This window comes from Haliaeetus albicilla, chromosome 14, assembly GCF_947461875.1.
Source record: "Haliaeetus albicilla chromosome 14, bHalAlb1.1, whole genome shotgun sequence".
Lineage (NCBI taxonomy): Eukaryota > Metazoa > Chordata > Aves > Accipitriformes > Accipitridae > Haliaeetus > Haliaeetus albicilla.
The window spans coordinates 13,407,881-13,426,000 of NC_091496.1; the positions used below are offsets into that span (position 1 = coordinate 13,407,881).

At 35.1% G+C, this 18,120-nt stretch overlaps 1 protein-coding gene across 4 annotated transcripts in view; it reads right to left on the reverse strand.

The window, feature by feature from the left end:
- PHTF2 (putative homeodomain transcription factor 2) overlaps positions 1 to 18,120 on the reverse strand; it is a 71,557-nt gene that overhangs the window by 18,625 nt on the left and 34,812 nt on the right. For 3 of the 4 annotated variants that reach the window (XM_069801735.1, XM_069801737.1, XM_069801736.1), the window contains exons 5-10: positions 16,871 to 17,029; positions 11,525 to 11,690; positions 10,666 to 10,830; positions 5,385 to 5,586; positions 4,275 to 4,433; positions 827 to 1,045 (exon numbers count right to left, since the gene is read on the reverse strand). In XM_069801735.1, the coding sequence (XP_069657836.1) occupies positions 827 to 1,045; positions 4,275 to 4,433; positions 5,385 to 5,586; positions 10,666 to 10,830; positions 11,525 to 11,690; positions 16,871 to 17,029 (1,070 nt within the window). The remainder of the gene's footprint in view (positions 1 to 826; positions 1,046 to 4,274; positions 4,434 to 5,384; positions 5,587 to 10,665; positions 10,831 to 11,524; positions 11,691 to 16,870; positions 17,030 to 18,120) is intronic. The other variant, XM_069801738.1, reaches the window with a different exon arrangement.

The following is an 18,120-nucleotide window of genomic DNA, read 5'->3' on the forward strand; positions in this document are numbered from 1 at the left end:
ACTTAAGTGGTTCAAATTAGCAATGCAATTTAAAGATAAGACTTGTATTACAAATATAACTGGCACTGTGACATCTGAATGGATTTTATCAAATGAAGAATAATGCTTGATTGTTAATGACCAAGTATTAAAAATGGATTATGTCCAACATGAACCCAAGGCAGGCTGCAACTGAAGTGTTGTCCAACAAACCCTAAAATTTTCAGAAATGACTGCCTGTATGTTGCTACAGAATAGCATTAAAGAAGGGAAATTAAATTATTAGCTTTAAGGTAAAACTAGAAATATTATATCTAAATAGAATTTAGACACGTAATACATATGTAACATCATATATATACATTACATATACATATCGAAAATATTAGATACTATGTATCTTTGTTTGCTTTCTGATATATACATTTATATATAAGCAAACAGAAAGATGCCTGATACGTGCTCACAAAAAAAGTAATTCCACTAGAGGAAAAAACCAACCAAACAAAAACAACCCCCAAAACACAACACACACACCCCTCTCCCCAAACCATCTACCACAGAGGAAACTTAAATCAATCAGTATTGTTCTGAACTAGAGCCAAGATTCAAACACTCAAATATTCTGCAGGCTACTTCAGTATATTGTCATATCCTCTTCATTTGACAAATTAATGACTGAGTAGCAGAAATCAAATTTTCCTTGTTTTAATTCTATCAGATCACTCTGGCTTTGTTACTTCCATTTAATATAGAGTTCTTTCTCCCAGGCCTCCTGACATATGATAAAGCTGATAGCACTGAACTTGTGTGTAGTGTAAAAAAATCAAAATTGGTGGATACCAACCTGATGAAATGGGTCATCTCTGTATTCTTTCTTCACACACGGATTCACTTGAGGGCTTTCTACATCTGTCTCACTGGTACAGGAAGAGTGGCACTCTGCACAGTGTAAGAGGTCCTCCCACAGCACGTCTTCGGTTTCCGATTCTGGCCTTGCACTCTCAGAATCTTGTCTGGAGCTTGAACACCGAGAACTGCAGCTAGTACCCGATTTAGGTGTATCCTGAAATTAAAATATGCATTGGAATTAATGCAGCTTTTTTATTCTACACTGTTTCCTGACAGAACAGTCAAAGTTCAAATTAGTGAATCCACATTTATCTGTTTTTTATGTTACAATCCATCATCTTTCTTATCAGAAAGAATTACATGTTTATTGAAGGACTGTCTAAGAGGTTGCACATTTTTAGATGCTGTACGAACAAGCAACAGTCCGTGGTCCCTGCTTTGTTGGGGAGGGGGTCACATAATGAAGAATCAAATCATATTAACTATTAAAAGGAAATAATTAATTTACAGATTTTTAGAACTCATCAATTTAGACTTTAACAGCAATTATCAAGCCACAGACTCCAACTATGTCTCAAACTTCTGATTTTATAAGCTATAAATTAAGCCTCTTTTAAAACACTTTATATCTTCATTATTTTAGTGAAAACGTTAAAGACAAGTGAGGCTTAAAGCCATATACATTGGACTGAAATTGTAATAGAGAAATGCTAGAGAGTGAGAAAAGCATCATTCACAAAGTATTTTAATTTAATTTGACAGTTTGATCTTCTGCCTCTAGTTGTTTGAGCTGAAGTACTTCAGCTACTTATTAACCTCCCCACACAGTAAGGAATCCTTTCTCTAGAAAGGGCAAAGCCCTGGAGGAAGAAGGGACAGATATTTCCAGTCAACCAAGACCTGAGGCACTCAAATAGCCTTTCAAGCAAGCACTGTGGACACAGTTTAACTAGGTTTAGAAGCAGGCTTGCTATGTTCCAGAAGTACATTTCTAAATGTAAGAGCCTGTAATAATAGAGGAATTGACTCTCAAAGTCCCCTACAAATCACATATCCCCATCGTTACTCTAACATATCTTCTCAAAGACAGAGTGAGCTTGTTTGAACAGTTATGCATCACGTGTATAGAGGAAAAATAAGCAAGAGTATACATAGCTAATTATGGGTATATGTGTAACCTACATAGTCATACATAAAATTTTAATCATTTTAAACAAACTGTACTTGAGAAACAAGCATGCCTTATGTTCAACTTTTATCTGTATCTTAGATAAAAAAATCAAAATATTAAGTTTGGGACATTCAAATCTCCCCATGCATACATACAAAACAATCTAATGTTGTCTTCAGAACAAGACTACAGAGCTTTAAACTACTTTCTACCGTAAACAGAATCCATTTCCTGCAAGACAGGTAAGTAATCTTAAAAGCAGTATCATCCTACTCATCGCTGTCCTCTGGCAGTTTCCGTTCCCTCTTTACACAAAATTTATTTCTTTCTACTAGTTTGAGAATATAAACATTTTTTTACACTGAAAAAAATAATCAATGTTTCAGCAGACCTACTAATTTAATATGATTTGTAACACATTACTATCTTAAGAAATGTTCTTCGTTCTTCCTGCAAATCATGCTTCATGTATTTTACGTAAGCAATTTTGTAAATAAATATGTAGAAAAAATTTGTTCTGAACTCTTTCCCTTTCTTTTACAAAATGAGGGATAAAATCCATGCAGAAGGAGTCTGAACTATTTTTTTTTCTTAAAAAAAAAAATATATACATATATAATTTATAGAAGGCAGTCACTACTGGGTACCATTGAGTCCTGAAGTTAATAAAATAAGAACATTAAAAAAGCTTGTTCAAGCAACAATTAAGTTGACAAGTAAACATGAAGATAAAAGCAAATGTAGGACAAAAGTTGAGAGTATATCCACTGACTTCACTAATTTATTTTTTTTTTTAATACAAAGAAAGCTTTCACAGATTTGAAAACTATTGTTTCATTTCCTTTGTAATCGTGTGGGGGAGGCGAGTTGGTATGAACAAAGAAAGGCTTCCTCTTTCACGGCATCAGTCAGATAAGTAAATGGGGAACAAGTGTAAAATATTACTGCCAAAGCTACACACAGAGCAAATGTAGTCTCTTCACTTTCTGAAGATATCTACACAGTCTTCCCAAGCTCTGAAGCACTCTATGCAGGAGAAAATATATTTAAGCTGAAAAAAAATTGACTGTGATCATGTCCTTCTGCTTCCTCTTGTCAAGCATTACCAGCTGCACAAGTACACAGTCAAGAGACATCTTCTGTAATATAAAACAAACAGTTCCAAGTATCGACCTATTCAGTTATCCTGAACCAAACATGCATAAGGCATTAAACACTCAAATCAATTAGCCTTCTGGATCTTTTTAAACAAAGTCTGTAAGAAATAAATGAAAGACTAGAAGAGAAGATTATCTAATAATGTTTTTATGCATAGCATTGACTTCAAGGCTTTGCAATTGTTATCAGAGAAAGCAGTATCTGAACCCTTCTAAGGAGATGTTTCTCATATCAAGTAGAAAGCTTACTCATGAGGCTCTGCCTATTAAACCCATCTAAGTGGACTTTTATCAGAGCTGAAATTACTCTTTATGCTCTTTTCTCATAGTACCACTGAAAAAATGGCAATAGAGCCTTTAAAAAAAAATAACGTTCCATACATCTGTTAAGTTAAACACCATTAGCAAAAGAGAGCATAATTTCTTTAAAGTTATAAATAAATAAAAACAAGATAACATATCCCTTTCTCTTTCAATGTCTGAGTCCTTATGATTAAGGACTCTGTTAATATGGAATCTATGAATTCCCCTCTTCTAAGCTATGATGTCATCAAGTCTCTTAAAATTCCAGTATTTTTATGCATTAACAATGTTGTTGAGATTTCATGACAATATTTTAAAGGATTGTTTCAATAAGCATGAGGGAATGAAAACTCAGAGGTAGAGTCAATGAGACTTCTCCACAAGAAGGTTAGTAAATCCAAAATACTAACCAAATGGAAAGGAACACCAGCATTAGCATGATGAAAATTTGCATGTTGCCAATTACTACTATTTCTGTAACAAATCAAGTTTCCAGAGGAGATAACTGGTGTCAAAAGACAGCAACAGAGCTGGCCATAACCTGCTGCAAGATCTACAGAATATATTTTAGGCTCCTTATAACAAATTGAAAAATAGGATGCAGCTCAAACCAACCAAATAAAAGCCTCTAAATTTCAAAACAGTCATGAAAAAAAAAAAAAAAATCCCTGTCCCCCACCAGCATGACTTCCAATTAACAGACTCCTAAAATCCAATATAGGAGAAAAAGGGTTGAGGAAAATATATCTATTCAATAAGAAACTAAGAAGTTTTAACAACTTACAGAAAAGAAGCAATGGAAAAGAACATACCTCTAGAGGATAGTGTTTCTTATAATGGTGAGATTTCCTGTTTCGAAGTGTACAGTCACTAGAAGCGCGTTCTACATTGCGACGTATAGAATATCCAGTTTCAGGCCCTTCCTCACTAGAAACTTCATCTGATAAATTTGTCACAGCCCTGTGAGTATCCTAGTGTAAGAAATATAATATTAGTAAGACATACACTCATACATACTAGGTCTTGTTCTCACCTACTGAAATCAAATTTTTTTCTGCAACATTATTAGGTATGCTCAGTTAAATCAGATATTAATATTGACAATTGGAAATGCATTAAGTGGTGCAGCAGGAATTATAAAACAGAAATTTTAATATCAAAATAAGCATTTCTCAGATGAAGGGCTAGTTCATATTACAGTAAAGAACAATTCTGACTTTCTTGTTTTAAATGTGATTTTGTCTAAACCAAATCTACCAAGAAAGGCTTAGAAGCAATATATCCAGAAGATTTGAAACTCTGCCCGACAACCCCCCCCCAAAACACCCCCACAAAAAAAACCCCACCAAAATTGTGATGGCAGACACTATAACAGTGAGTTATCAACACATACAGTACAAAGTTAACATTTACCTCTCCTTCCAACAATAAAGTGCTACAGACTGCATGTAGAATACTCCAATCATTAATTTATTCCACTTTCCATTTCCCTGATTTTAAAAGTAGCCCTTACAGAAAGAAAAAGGGCAGCGAAGGATCATTCAGCTGTCAGAAACTTTCTTGTATATTCTCATTTATTATGAGATCACCAGATAGAACCCTGTAAAGTTTAGCTGGTCTGGAAAAAACCCACAGATAAGACAGCACACAAATTCATGCACTGAAATACAGAATGGCAAAGAATGTTTAGATGTCAGTAATGATCATGCTACAAGAAAAAGGAAAGGCTAGGAATATAAGACAACATAATATAAGAATACTTAACACAATTTTTGACCCCAGGACCTTAAGCCTGATTTCATTTTTTAAATATTTTTAAGGATAAAGTAGATAAGAATACATCAAAAGCTTCATAGAAATACACCTCACATATCATTTGACAAATCAATAATCCTGCTTTGAAAGCAACGAAGCACTCTTACTTTGTGATGACTGTGATTGTTGAAGGCGTCTCTCACTGTTGAGGTGCTCCACCCTGACTCTTCTGGCTTAATCACTTCACATCGACGTTCATGGGCCTGCATACATTCTTCACTGCTTTTACCTGTCTTTTTCCCATCAAGGGACACGTAGCCATTATCAGTCTCAGTGGATTTATCTATAGAATTTTTTGCTTTCTTTGATCTATATTTGAAACAAATATATGTATTAAATTAATGATTCTCTCAATTTTTTCCCCAGTCTAAATCCTGCTTATCCCTCTCAACTCATATTTTAGTTTTACTACTAAGATGACTGCAAACTAATAATATTAACATTTGATGCAATATTTGTAACTATTTCATCTTCTGAATAATACCCATTATCCTTTCCTAAAATTGTTACAAAAGAAACTGTCAGTGTCTGAAAGAAAATTATATTATTAGCTACTGAAAGAAAAGGAAACCTAAGTTTTAAAACTAAAACTTCACAACAACTTTGGCAATAGAAGAACCACAAGCCTCAAACATCAATGAGAAACTTCCCTATTCTATCTTAACAAAAAAAGGACGTGTGCTAAAAGTTTCTTTAAGTGTTAGCAAGTATGCCATTTCCTGAAGCTGCAAACGTGCTATTTAGTACTCTGTACACAGATATTTTTTGGTTTTGTTGTTTTAAATACACTCTGCTTATTGACAACTCTACTGAACAGAAGGTGATTTACCCTTTTCCGTATTATCCAGTTACACCCCAGGCAACATATTTTGATGTATCTTACAAACACACTAATTAAACTTGTTTTCAAATCACAAAATAAGTTTATGAGTTATGTTTCAGTATTATCATTCTTAAGACTACTAATATTGATGAACAGTCTTCCAAAACATTCTCTAGACATCAAGGCACTTATCTAGTCAACAGATGTAGCAGCAAGAATATCTCAGGTCAGAAAAAGGCTTTCTCAAAGCAAATGTTTGGATGATTACACTTCCAAATTAGAAAGTGCAGTCGATGAAGGAATAAAAAGGAATAGCAGTTTGTGACCTTATCGATCGAGACTACTTTAAGTCCTCACTTAAGCTTCTGTATTCTCAAAGTAAATTACATGGAAAAAAAATCAGAAAAGCAATTAATATCTTGTATTTATTAGATTTTATTTGTTAAGATTCCCAGAACACTTGTGGGGAAAAAAACCCAAGTGTTATAAATCAAGTTTCCAGATTTTTATTACAAGTAGAACACTGGACATAGGTCATAAAACTATCAAGAATCTGTTCAATTGATCTTGTACTTTTATGAGGGAATATGCATTGCCTTTCTCTTTAAGGAGTGAGGCATTCTGTGAGAGCTTGGATTACACAGCAGAAGATTAAATTCCTCTTTAATATGTACATCAAACAAATCAGAAGAATTGGGATAGTCGCCTCACATTCCTCCCAAGATAAGGTATTCCACACATACAGGGGAGATGGAACACAAAAAATGGCTAGGGAGACCTGGATAAAATGGAAAAATCCAAAAAGGAACAATTAATCTGCTGCAATGCAGACAAAATAATGAAGAGAAGAGACTAAGTTACTAAGGTGTTTCATCCTCCCTTACCATCTTTAATCTCACTCCACCACCCCTCAGCGCTTCCTGGAAATAAGCTAACAGCTTTTTTTTTTTTTTTTTTTTTTTTTAAAACCAATGTAACAGCTGCTCCACTTCTCTTGTGGGAAGCTATAGAACTCACCTACTATTCCCTGACCTATTCCCAAAATTCTTAGTCAACTTTATTTCCAAATGAGTACAAAACCAGCAGAAACACTTTCTGTAGTTACTATATATTTGCATGGATTAATTTTTATTATAAGTTTACAAAGGTAAAGAGCAAGATGCTTTAGTGTGTGTTTTGTGGTGGAGATGCAGTTAGTAAGCCTCCTGTTTGCAGATTACCAGTGTGCTAGCTCACACATAGAGTTTTAATTTTCTAGGTCCATTAAGATCATCTAATACATTATTGAGGCTTTGGACAAAAAGGGCAAAGTATCAACAGTAAACATGTTAGAACTTAATTTCTGTGCTGTTCCATAATGTCATTGTTTAACTAAGTTAATGAAGATAAGACAACTGAAGATAGGGAAAGCTTAGCTTATTATTTAATGGAAACATTTGCTGTTCCACTTCTGGAATAAAGGCAGTATCACCCTTTCAGTGGCAACTCATTGTAAAAGAATAAGTTTCAGCAAGCTCAGTTGTGAGCACTAAGGAAGTACCGCTAATATTAAATTATCTGCAATAAGCAGGAACCCAGAGAGGCCAATTTTTAATGCATTAAATACACTTTTGGCACTTCTTAAAAATGTCTTTCTAACAGTGCACAAGGGAATGCAGTTCTCATCACATACATACACACATCCAGCCAGAAAGACTTACTCCTCAAGTTACTAAGCTGTATGAGTAGAGTAACAGGACAACTCTTCCAAGTTTGATTTGAGAAGTTTTTATACATCATGTGAAACTTGAAGGCTACTAGGAAGAAGTAGCCTCACACAGTTGAGTAAGAATAGATAGGAGAAAAAAAGAACATATGTATGTATGTATAATTTGTTCAGATAGAAATGCACTACTCAAGCAATGTTTAAGCGCTAAAACTGTAAGACAAATGACTAGTCTGATATCAACTAAGGCTCATTTTGAAAAACAGGTAACTTGACTGAAGTCTTTCATTTGTTTCTAATGTAGAAACCAAAGTTATTTTTTGCAAGAATCCCTGAATTTAAGTGTAAGCCTCAAGCCAGAAAAGCATAAATTTGGGCTGAAAGTTAGGCTTTCATGCACTATACTGTGTTAAAAGAAAAACAATAACAAACATGAACAATACTTCCATAGCTGATAGAAATTTATAGTTTCCTACAATTTTTATATGTGTATGTCATTAATCAACTTTTTAAATTTCATGCTAAAATAAAAAGAATTTAAGAGCAAGACAGGACACCACCATGAATAAACCTTCAAGGTCTTGAAAAGCTTGAACATATGCAAAAGCTAAGTCAAGAATGACTTTCAGTCTTATTCATGCATTAGATAGAGAAAATATTAAGGAAGATTTAAATCAGGTTTCTGGAAGACTGTAGATTTTCACGATCAAGTATTCTATTCCCACGTATTTTCATTGGGGTTGGTCAAAAAAACCCCTCTCCTCCCTCTTCACACCGCAAAACTTTTAAAGAAGTTACAATTGTAAGATTTTCATAATTGGAGTAAAGACACACATGGAGAACAAAGTCCCAAAATCAGTACAACATGAATAAATTACTGATTTGGATCTTGCCCTCCTTTCCAGTGAAACTAATAATTAATATTTTCTAAATTGCCCCTGTGCTGGATTAAAGTTTAGAATTATATTTTATCAGTCAGACTGAGTTCTGCCATTCAAAAGGATATTTATTAAATACACAGTTCCAGATTACTAGTGACCTGAGTGTAGGCAAATGGTCTGGGTACACAGAGTCCTGCCCTAAAGCAAAGAACATAATTTCTGAGGTTAATTTTGAAACCATGTGTTTAAGACCTGTATTTAAAACTCCAGAAAATGGTATCTCAAAGCTTAATAGATGTGAAAAATTGCTGTAAATAAACACTAATGAGACATTCTAATGTGCTTATCTAAAGAGCTTCAAAATATGTCTTAAGAAACAGGACAGATGTCACTGTACAGCTTCCTTGCACTGAGGTTTCATAAGATTTTCTTCAGCAACACCACCAAGTAGTCAATGTACTCCATGCTGCTCTCCTGCTTACTCATTCCCAGCCCCACTCTTACCATCCCCCCTGCACTGATAAAACTGTTTGCATTACCAGAAAAAAAATTACATGAAGAAACTGATCTGCATTATCTCCTAGGAAAAAAGATTATTCTGCAGCTGGACAAGTTCCTGATATGGTTTGTATGGCTCCAGACACACAAACAACTATGCCTCTGCAACTGAAGAGGTAACAAATGACTAAGACCTACTTACAGCATTCTCAGTCACCCTGTGCTCTTTATCATTTGAAGATACTGTATATACTAAGTAGTCATCAATGAGGCTTAACATCTATATATATATACACAATACCTCTCATTAAATGGTATAAACAGATCCTTAGAGCAAGTCCCACACAGCCCTTCTCAACTGAAAACACTCTGAGCCCAACAGAAGGGAAGATAAGGAAAAAAATAATCTTCCAACACCGCTCTTCTTATTGCAGATCAGTATCTTCAATGAATGGAAAACATTCAAAAGTTTACAAGACTGCACTCCCAACATACCAGAAAGTAATGCATATAGACCCAAAGAACAGCAGTGGTGTCTATTACTATGACTCATAGTTTGTCAAAGCTAGCTTCATCTACAAAGGAAAAAGTCAAATGAACTCTCCTCTTGCAATATTTTTAAGCATTTTTTAAATTTCTCCAGTTTCAACTAGATATTCCCAGAATGTAACATAACAGAAGATAAGCTTTACCAGTGGTTAAGAGCATGTATCACAAGTACAACAGACATGTTAGTGTTGCCATATTTAAGATGCAACATGCACAACAAAACAATGTAATAACTTGCAGTATCCCTTTTCTCAATTTCATACTATTTTATGAGCATATTTTCTCATTAATAAATGCTAATATATAGCACTCACAATGCTGTGTGTATAGCATATCTTGAACAGAGACTGCTACAGAATGTTTTTTTAAAAAATTTTTAATTGCCCAGAGCACTGCATTAGCAAATCAATCATTTGCAAAACAGCTCTGTAATGTAACAGGGTTAGATGTTTCTTCCAATCATTACAAAATGTATCTTCAATGTTTATTTATAAACTAAACACTGTGCCTATTTGAATCCTGAAGCCTTTTCCTTCAGAAAAAAGTGTGTGATTTGATGACAGTGATAGAGTTCAATAAGCATTCTCTCAGAGCAATAAGCAGCTAATGTAATAAAGTAAAATTAAAGAGTCGACTTTTCTCATTGGATTAAAATTGAGAAGCTGAGTTGGTTCGTTCCTGACAGCCCACAGAGTACTCCTACATCAAAATATAATTTAACTAAAAGTTAATTCAATATCTTTTCAAAATTATTGCATCAGCATTTACAAAAGTCAAGAAACACCACATTAGTACATGTTCAAATACTGAGATGGGTTTACTATTAAGAACAAAAAAAACAGATCATCAGAAGTTTAATCATTATATCATTGTTTACTTAGAAAAGGGATAGTGCATCTCTAACACATACGAAGCCTTGAATAAATACAAACCCTGATAAAAAGAAAGCAGCATGCCAGATATCTCTGAAGACAGCGCCAATACTGCAAGAGGTGCTTGTACCGTAGCTCTGCACTGTTCCCTCCTGCGTGTTATCTGTGGTACTAGAGCCATCTCCTTCCCTATGTACTTCCAAATGTGCTGCTTTCCTTAATTTCCTTCATCAGAAGAGATTAAAATTGGAAGGTAGCTTTATAAGTGCAATCTAGTAGTTCTATAATGTGTTCAGCAGTTTAAGCATGCAAAAACAAGCAAGGTTTCAAAATATTTTGCTGACGCTATATCATGTCAATTTAATAAACTCCATTTAATAAAACTAAGCATAACATTTACTCATTATCATAACACTTAAACGCAAAATACATTTCATCTCATCATCAGAGGCTTAGACCTGCAAAATTCACTACTGCAGGTTTTCCCATTTTAATGGGACAATTCACTGTAGCAAACCATACTCAGTGAAGTGCTGGAAGACTTAAGTTCTACGCTTCCAATAGCATCTCTAATGTATGTTTCCCACAAAGATTACTAGTGAGTATTGCACAGAGTTCTAAAACTAAATTTGCAGTAATATAAATACGGTGACTCCACCACTATTCAGATGCAAACTGTTTTGAGGCAAAACGTCAGATTCAATGCATTAAAATTCAAATAAAACAATGCTTAAATTAGTCATTGTGTAGAAGTTAAAGAGCACCAATTAAGCACCCATTTTAAAGTTTCAGATAAAAACAGAACACCAATTTCTCATCTCTTCCCAAGCAGAGGCTGTAAACCCCTACAGTTTTTCATGCACATTCTTTAGAATAGTTTAACAATCCTAAATGGTAAGTACTTCAACATAGACAATACCTTCTTCTTTTACCCCCCGTGCTGGGAGGTGGCTTAGGAGTTCGTGTTGAAACAATCTGACAATGCACAGTTCCAAGTAGCAACATTAGCCATATTGGCCCAATTACTTCAGTCAGAGGTATATTATGTGGGCTTTGGGCTGTATAGAACAACACTACAGCAGCAACTGGAAAAGAATGGAAATGAGGTTGAGTTCAATATTTGAAATGGCCAACTCGTTACATGGCTTTTGTTAAAAAGAGAAACAGTCAGATGTAGTCCTTTACCTGCATTTTAAACCAACCCATGTAATTCTGAGAGGAAGGGATTGTAATTGCAATGAAACAGGCAGTAACAAAGATTTAAACAGCTGCCTACTGTCTTAATATCAACCTCTTCGTTTACACTTCTGATATTATACCTATTGCTCAAAAAGAGGCGGCAGAATGCGGTAAGGGGGGGGAACCCAAAACATTTGGAAAGCCAGTTCTGCCATGAAACAGCTTTAAATTAAGATAAAACTTCAGTAGGAGACAAAAACAAAAAGCAAATGTCATCCTTAAAGTAGTCCAAATAAATTTAATTCTGTATCACCTATAACGACGCAGCACAATCCAACAAGTCAGGTGAGCATAGGACTCATCAAACCAGGACCAGGGTGCCCAGAGAGGCTGAAGTCTCTCCATCCTTGGAGATATTCAAACCCTGACTAGACACAGCCCTGAGCAACCTGTTCTAGCTGACACTGCTTTGAGCAGGGGTTCAGACTAGACAATCTCCAGAGCTCCCTGCCAGCCTCAACTAGCCTGTGGCTCTGTGGAACCATACATCTATTACAACACTCTAAGGATCAACAGACTTGAGACTAGAAATTCTTTATATTCTCTAGCAGAATGCATTTTAAACTCCATATTCCAGTCAAAGGACAAAATTGCCCATGTGGATAGACAGACAGGCGTTAAGTGCAACCCTGTATACATTTCATATATACTTGTGTGTATATTTTCTAGTAATGAGGAAAGATCAAAGACAAACCATGTAAACTATGAGGCAGTCCAGCTGAAATGACCAGGACTCCAGCTAGCACTTATGGCTGGAAAAGGGTCAGCTCCCAATTCTGTAGTTAACTGTTAATTTTGTAACCCTATAACCAGCTTTTCACAAGCCAACACCCACACCCACGCAGCTCTTCTTGCTCCTGTACCCAGAGCCCACACACTTCTACAACTCAGAAAGGTCTTTACAGGCTTCAGGTCAATCTGAACACATTCAACAGGCACGGGGCAGATGTAAGAGACAATCCCTCTCTTTTCTCTGCTTGTTGTATGTTCTTGTGGCTCTGCCTCTATGGCTTGAAGTGCTGTGTTCTGTAACTCATCTGGGCGAAGCTATTAAGAAAAAAAACCAGAAACTCCGAGAAACAATTCAGAAACAGAACAGGGGAATAATTCTCTGTGCCTAACACCCACACATCCCCCAAGAACTTGGTTTTGTTCTTGTACCACTAAGAAGTGAAAGCCCCGTAACTTAGACCTACTCCTAGCACAAGAAATACATACTACAAGTTCAACAGCTTTCACCAGTTCTCTGCTAAAATTAATTGAAAAAATACAGCCACATGCAAATTTACGTGTCACATTCAAACACCTAAAATTTATCACATGAAGCCACATCTAACACAGCAGATACCTGGATGCAATGTTTTCCACTAAAAAGAGATTTAGACGTGTTTTTCATGAAATAATCTTTAGCAAGGTAACCATTATTAGAAACATGATGAATGTACAAAACAATGGAATTATTTTTGATTGTGGTGATCTATTTCTAACATCCCATCAGCCTTTTTCCTAAAGTAAAGCACGGAAGTCTTATGTAGAACACATAGGGTGTCTTTTATTACTATATGTGGACTAAGTTTTTGCTGTATGAGGTTCCTCAGAAAGACAGTATGCATCAATCAGAAATCCAACTTATTAAAAAAATAAACAAAAAGGTACAGATAGTAAAAGGTACAGATAACATTACCTCTTTCTAAATGAGCTTAACTGGGTTTCTCACACATACAATTAGCTTCGTAAATTATAAAGTGTAAATAAGTAGCCAATTTTGACTCCTACCATACAATTTGGGTAAACATAGACTTCTGAGAACACAGAGCTCCACAGATCCACATGAAATAACCTGCAGGAGCAGGCCTCCACAAAATAATTTCAAACTTCACTACAAGATTTCTTCTGCTACTTAAAAAAACATTTAGCAAAGCAGAGTGATCTAGAAGAAACCTTCTTCTTCCAGAAGATACAAATCTGTAGACTGCAGGTTCCCACCAGAAGTTTCACACAGATTTAAGAAAATGTTACCAATCTCCTGATCTTTTCAGTAGGATGGGAGGGAAATCCAAGAACTTCTTTCTGCACAGTGTGTCGAGACACTGTAGTTCAGATTATCCTAGAATTGGTCCTACCAACAGCAAGGTTTTAGAATTTCTCACACCACTTATAATTAAGTCTTTACTTATTTATAGTATTTGGACTTGTACTTTCCTAAATTACAATGGTTTATTTTGTGAAACAGACAAAAAAGAAATTATATCACATAGACCAAAAAGCTGTATCAAAGAAAGCAACCATACATTTCAAAGACCAATAAGCATTTATTGTTATAGCATTTAAAGCTTTGAATATTTGTATTACCAAGTTTAAAAACACATACGTACATATATATGTATCTCACCACAATAAACAATCATTCTATCACTATTAAAGTTTCTTGTTTCATACTTAAGAAATACGCAATGGAGATACACACTATAATTTCACACTTCATTTTCCTATTAGAATATAGAAACATGTTTAAAGTAAGAAGGAGGTAATGCTATAAACTAAATGGATAAGAAGTCAGAAGAAAAAGGTTTTACTTCTACCCTAATTCACCAGCCTGTTCCATGACCTTGGACAAAAAACATTTCTCTGTAGTTTTCTTATCACACATTTTGCTAATCATACTTTATACTAAAGAAAACCAATGCAAATAAAATCTGGAGTTAAATCTACAGCCAAGGAAAGAATTCTTTTCTGTAGGCTTACATAAATGCTAGCAAGTACCCTGCTAAAACTTATCAATTTCGAAGCAGTAATTCCAAGTAACGCAGTTCATAAAGATGTATAAAATACTTCATAACTAAATAAAATAACTTAAATAAATATATATAAACAAAATAAAGTCAGACCATTTTACAACAGTGTCAGTGAGAACCTGTCATGATGACAGAAACCCCAAGCTACAATACAAAATTCAGATTTGGGGCAGAAATATGGCCACTGGAATTTGAAGTGTTTTGTTGTTAAGCTTTCATAATAGATTCTTGACATTTTGGTGCTGCCTTACCTATTTGGTACAAAATGAATAACTGAGCACACCCTTCTGAGTAAAATATAAGCATAACTTCTATAGAAGTGCTAGAAGGAAAGGCTTGAAGGAGGTTGTTTTAAATAGTTTCCCTTAAAAAATTTTGTCAATTTAATTTCACTTAACTGTACCTTGTAAGTCTTTCAATTTATTTCAAAAAACCATCGAAAACTCTGCAGTTAATTCAGCATAATTTAAATGGCAGGTGTTTCAAGTAGTTGGATTATAGTGTAATATGGAATACTATTAATTCTTCCCCAGGATTTGTTAATTCACAACCTCAGAAATACCGGAAATATTTTGTCACATTACAGACTAATAATATATGGATTAGGGAAATAATGCATTCCAACCATAACTTTAGTAAATCATAGAACCCAAGAAATCTGAGGGAAAAAAGAAGTTAATTACAAGATAGCTCTGTAATTAATATCCTAAAAAAACTTGCTTGCACTCAGAATCTGCATTGTCTTACTATTTTGCTGCTTTTAGAGTCTCATGAAGGCTCCAAAAATTAAGTGTGAATGTATTTTTTTAAATAAATTTAAGAACGGGAACATAAAAAATTACTGTAATGGTGTTTCTTAGAGTAAGCCACCTATGAACATGGTAACAAACAAACTATAATTTACGGATTTTACTACCTATATTACTATAAATGAGATTAAAATCATTAACACTATGGGATGGCTTACCATAGTATACACAAATGCTAACGTACACAACAATACTTCCTAAGCACCTATCTCGGAAATGGAGATAAGGAGAAGTTTTTATAGGAGACTACATGAAAATATGTCAATATTTCAAGTTTTGGGGCACTGGCATTGTGAAATTCATTTTATAGCTGCTAACACCACTACACAAGAGGCACTGCCGCCTTTTTTTTTTTTTTTTTAAACTATTTCTTGTTTTAAATACAATTTCCAAATGGTACAGTGATTCACAACTGCAAGGACAGATAGCAAAATTGAAAAAGTAATACTGTCTTTTAATTGAATTTCAGTGAAAAATTTATCAGTCATTTAGCTTCTCAGGGTACTTAAATTGCTCCCAACTTTCATTAACCTTCTGTTCCATTTCTGTTATACACGCTTCTGATATACTTATTCTTTTGGTGACTTTCACACTGTTAGATACTTACTCACTACATTACATTCTTCCCTTTCTAATTTTCCTCTTATATATTACATATAATTAAGAGAAGCACAAAGTGAGATTACTAGAACTCAAGATTGAGCATCCCAAAAGCTGCAAATTGCCTTCTGTTTGTTAACAGCTGCCCAAAAGTGACACTTGTTCACATATGAACTGGCAGATACTCTGTTGTGTGATGCATAGTCTCCCCATTGCAATGGAAAAAAGAGCAGAAGCACATAGGACAATAAGCCTCCCCACTTGCCAGTCATTTAGGAGCATGGCTGAGGTCTGACTAAAGTATAAGTTAGAAGTTCACTGCCTCTGATGTGACAAAACAATTCATGGAACGACAACTGAAAACTGGTCAAACAGATCATCCTACCAGGTGGCACAAGCTGCACACAGGTTTGGCCTTGCTTGCTTCTTGAGCAGAGCTCTTGATCTGCACAAGTACCAGAAAGACCAAAAGCCCAAGACAAAAATACACTGCCTAAGCCAAAGGTTTCTTTGATATTGCTTAGTCCTGAACTAAACTAGATAGGCCTGGAAACCTAAATTATATACAGAGATGACAAATGAATGTGTGCTAAATGCTGAAAAAAGCCTGTGAGGAAATCCTTAAATTTTCAGTATGCCCCCTTTACATATGTAAAACAAATGTTAACCAAAAGACACATGCTTGGGACTGTGTCACTCCAATATTTCAGAAAATATTGGAATGAACCTTAACAGCATAAAGCGAACCAAGTAACATACAGCAGCTTCCACATGGTTAAAATAACACATTCAGTTGAAGCTGGTCCTGTAATCCAACTCTACCTTGAAGAAGGTAAAGAACAAGCAGCCAGAAAAAGATGACCCTCGATGTTACTTGTAGCCACCACCTGTAGAAGAACGGAAAGAAAACAACTCTCACGATTCCTTTGCGGGTCAGAGATGTCCAAGGACTTTCAGGTTTTGCTTTAGCAAAAGCAGATCCTTTAAAGAAAGAGAAGAAATTTTGATATATTTCATTGTTATGGCTAATAATAACTTTAGTTGTTGAATAGCAGAGTAGTTAAGATAGTTATTTAAAGGAGCAATTATTAAACATAATTATTTGAATAAATCTCGCACTTCCACCATTTCACTGTCTCCTCAATCCAAAATCTGCGTAAATTGTTGGTACCCTCTTGATTGCCATTATCAGGAACTTCTACAAATACCTAGATTTTGGAATGTGTGAATAAGAAAACATTGCCTGTTCTTACTATGTCAAAATTATTTTAAAATAATTTATTAAAAATTGTTCTGTTTCACTGAGGTATCAGAAACTTGATATGAAGCAACAGGAAGTCATATGAAAACTCCACATGCCCACACAGCAGAGCCCTTTCCTGACACAGCAAAGGGATCTAAATCATCAACATCTGTAAATTGCTCCAGCCATGCCATTCAGGAAAATAGAATAAAGCTGAGAAGTACAGAGAAGTATCTGTCCAACTGAGTACTAGCCCCCAGAGCAGGAAAGCCACCCAAAGAATGATTTATCTTTCTCTCTCCTTCAACACCACTTTCCATCTCACTCATTCAAATGTCCCTTCTCTTTTGTATTCCTCCATTTCTTTCTCTTCCTGCAAATTCCCACTTCTCTGGCAGCTAGAAAACTGCGTAACATTTACTTAATGGGGGTGCGACTTAAATTATGCCAAGGTTACTGCTTGGCAAGGGCAACTACTGCATGCTGCTACGCCATCTTCACCTCTTTTACAAGCAGAACTGGCATTAGAGAGCTCTGTGCTGGCACAGGTAAAACACTGCCAGTACCGAAACTATCTTAATGCCAACTTAGACATCCATGCAAAGCAGTCATTTAAATGTTATTCATATATACCATTATATTGAAGTGGTCTACTGCTGTTCCTTAATTCTTACAAATATTTAGTTTTCAGTTCTGTTTCTTTGAAGTTCCAATGTTATTGATTTTGTTTCTTTCTCTCACATCCCCACTTTCAAAAGTTCTGTTGTTAGGCGATGTGATGAAACCTGGTCTGCACAGCTGCAGAGGAGCTCAAAGAGACAACGGCAGG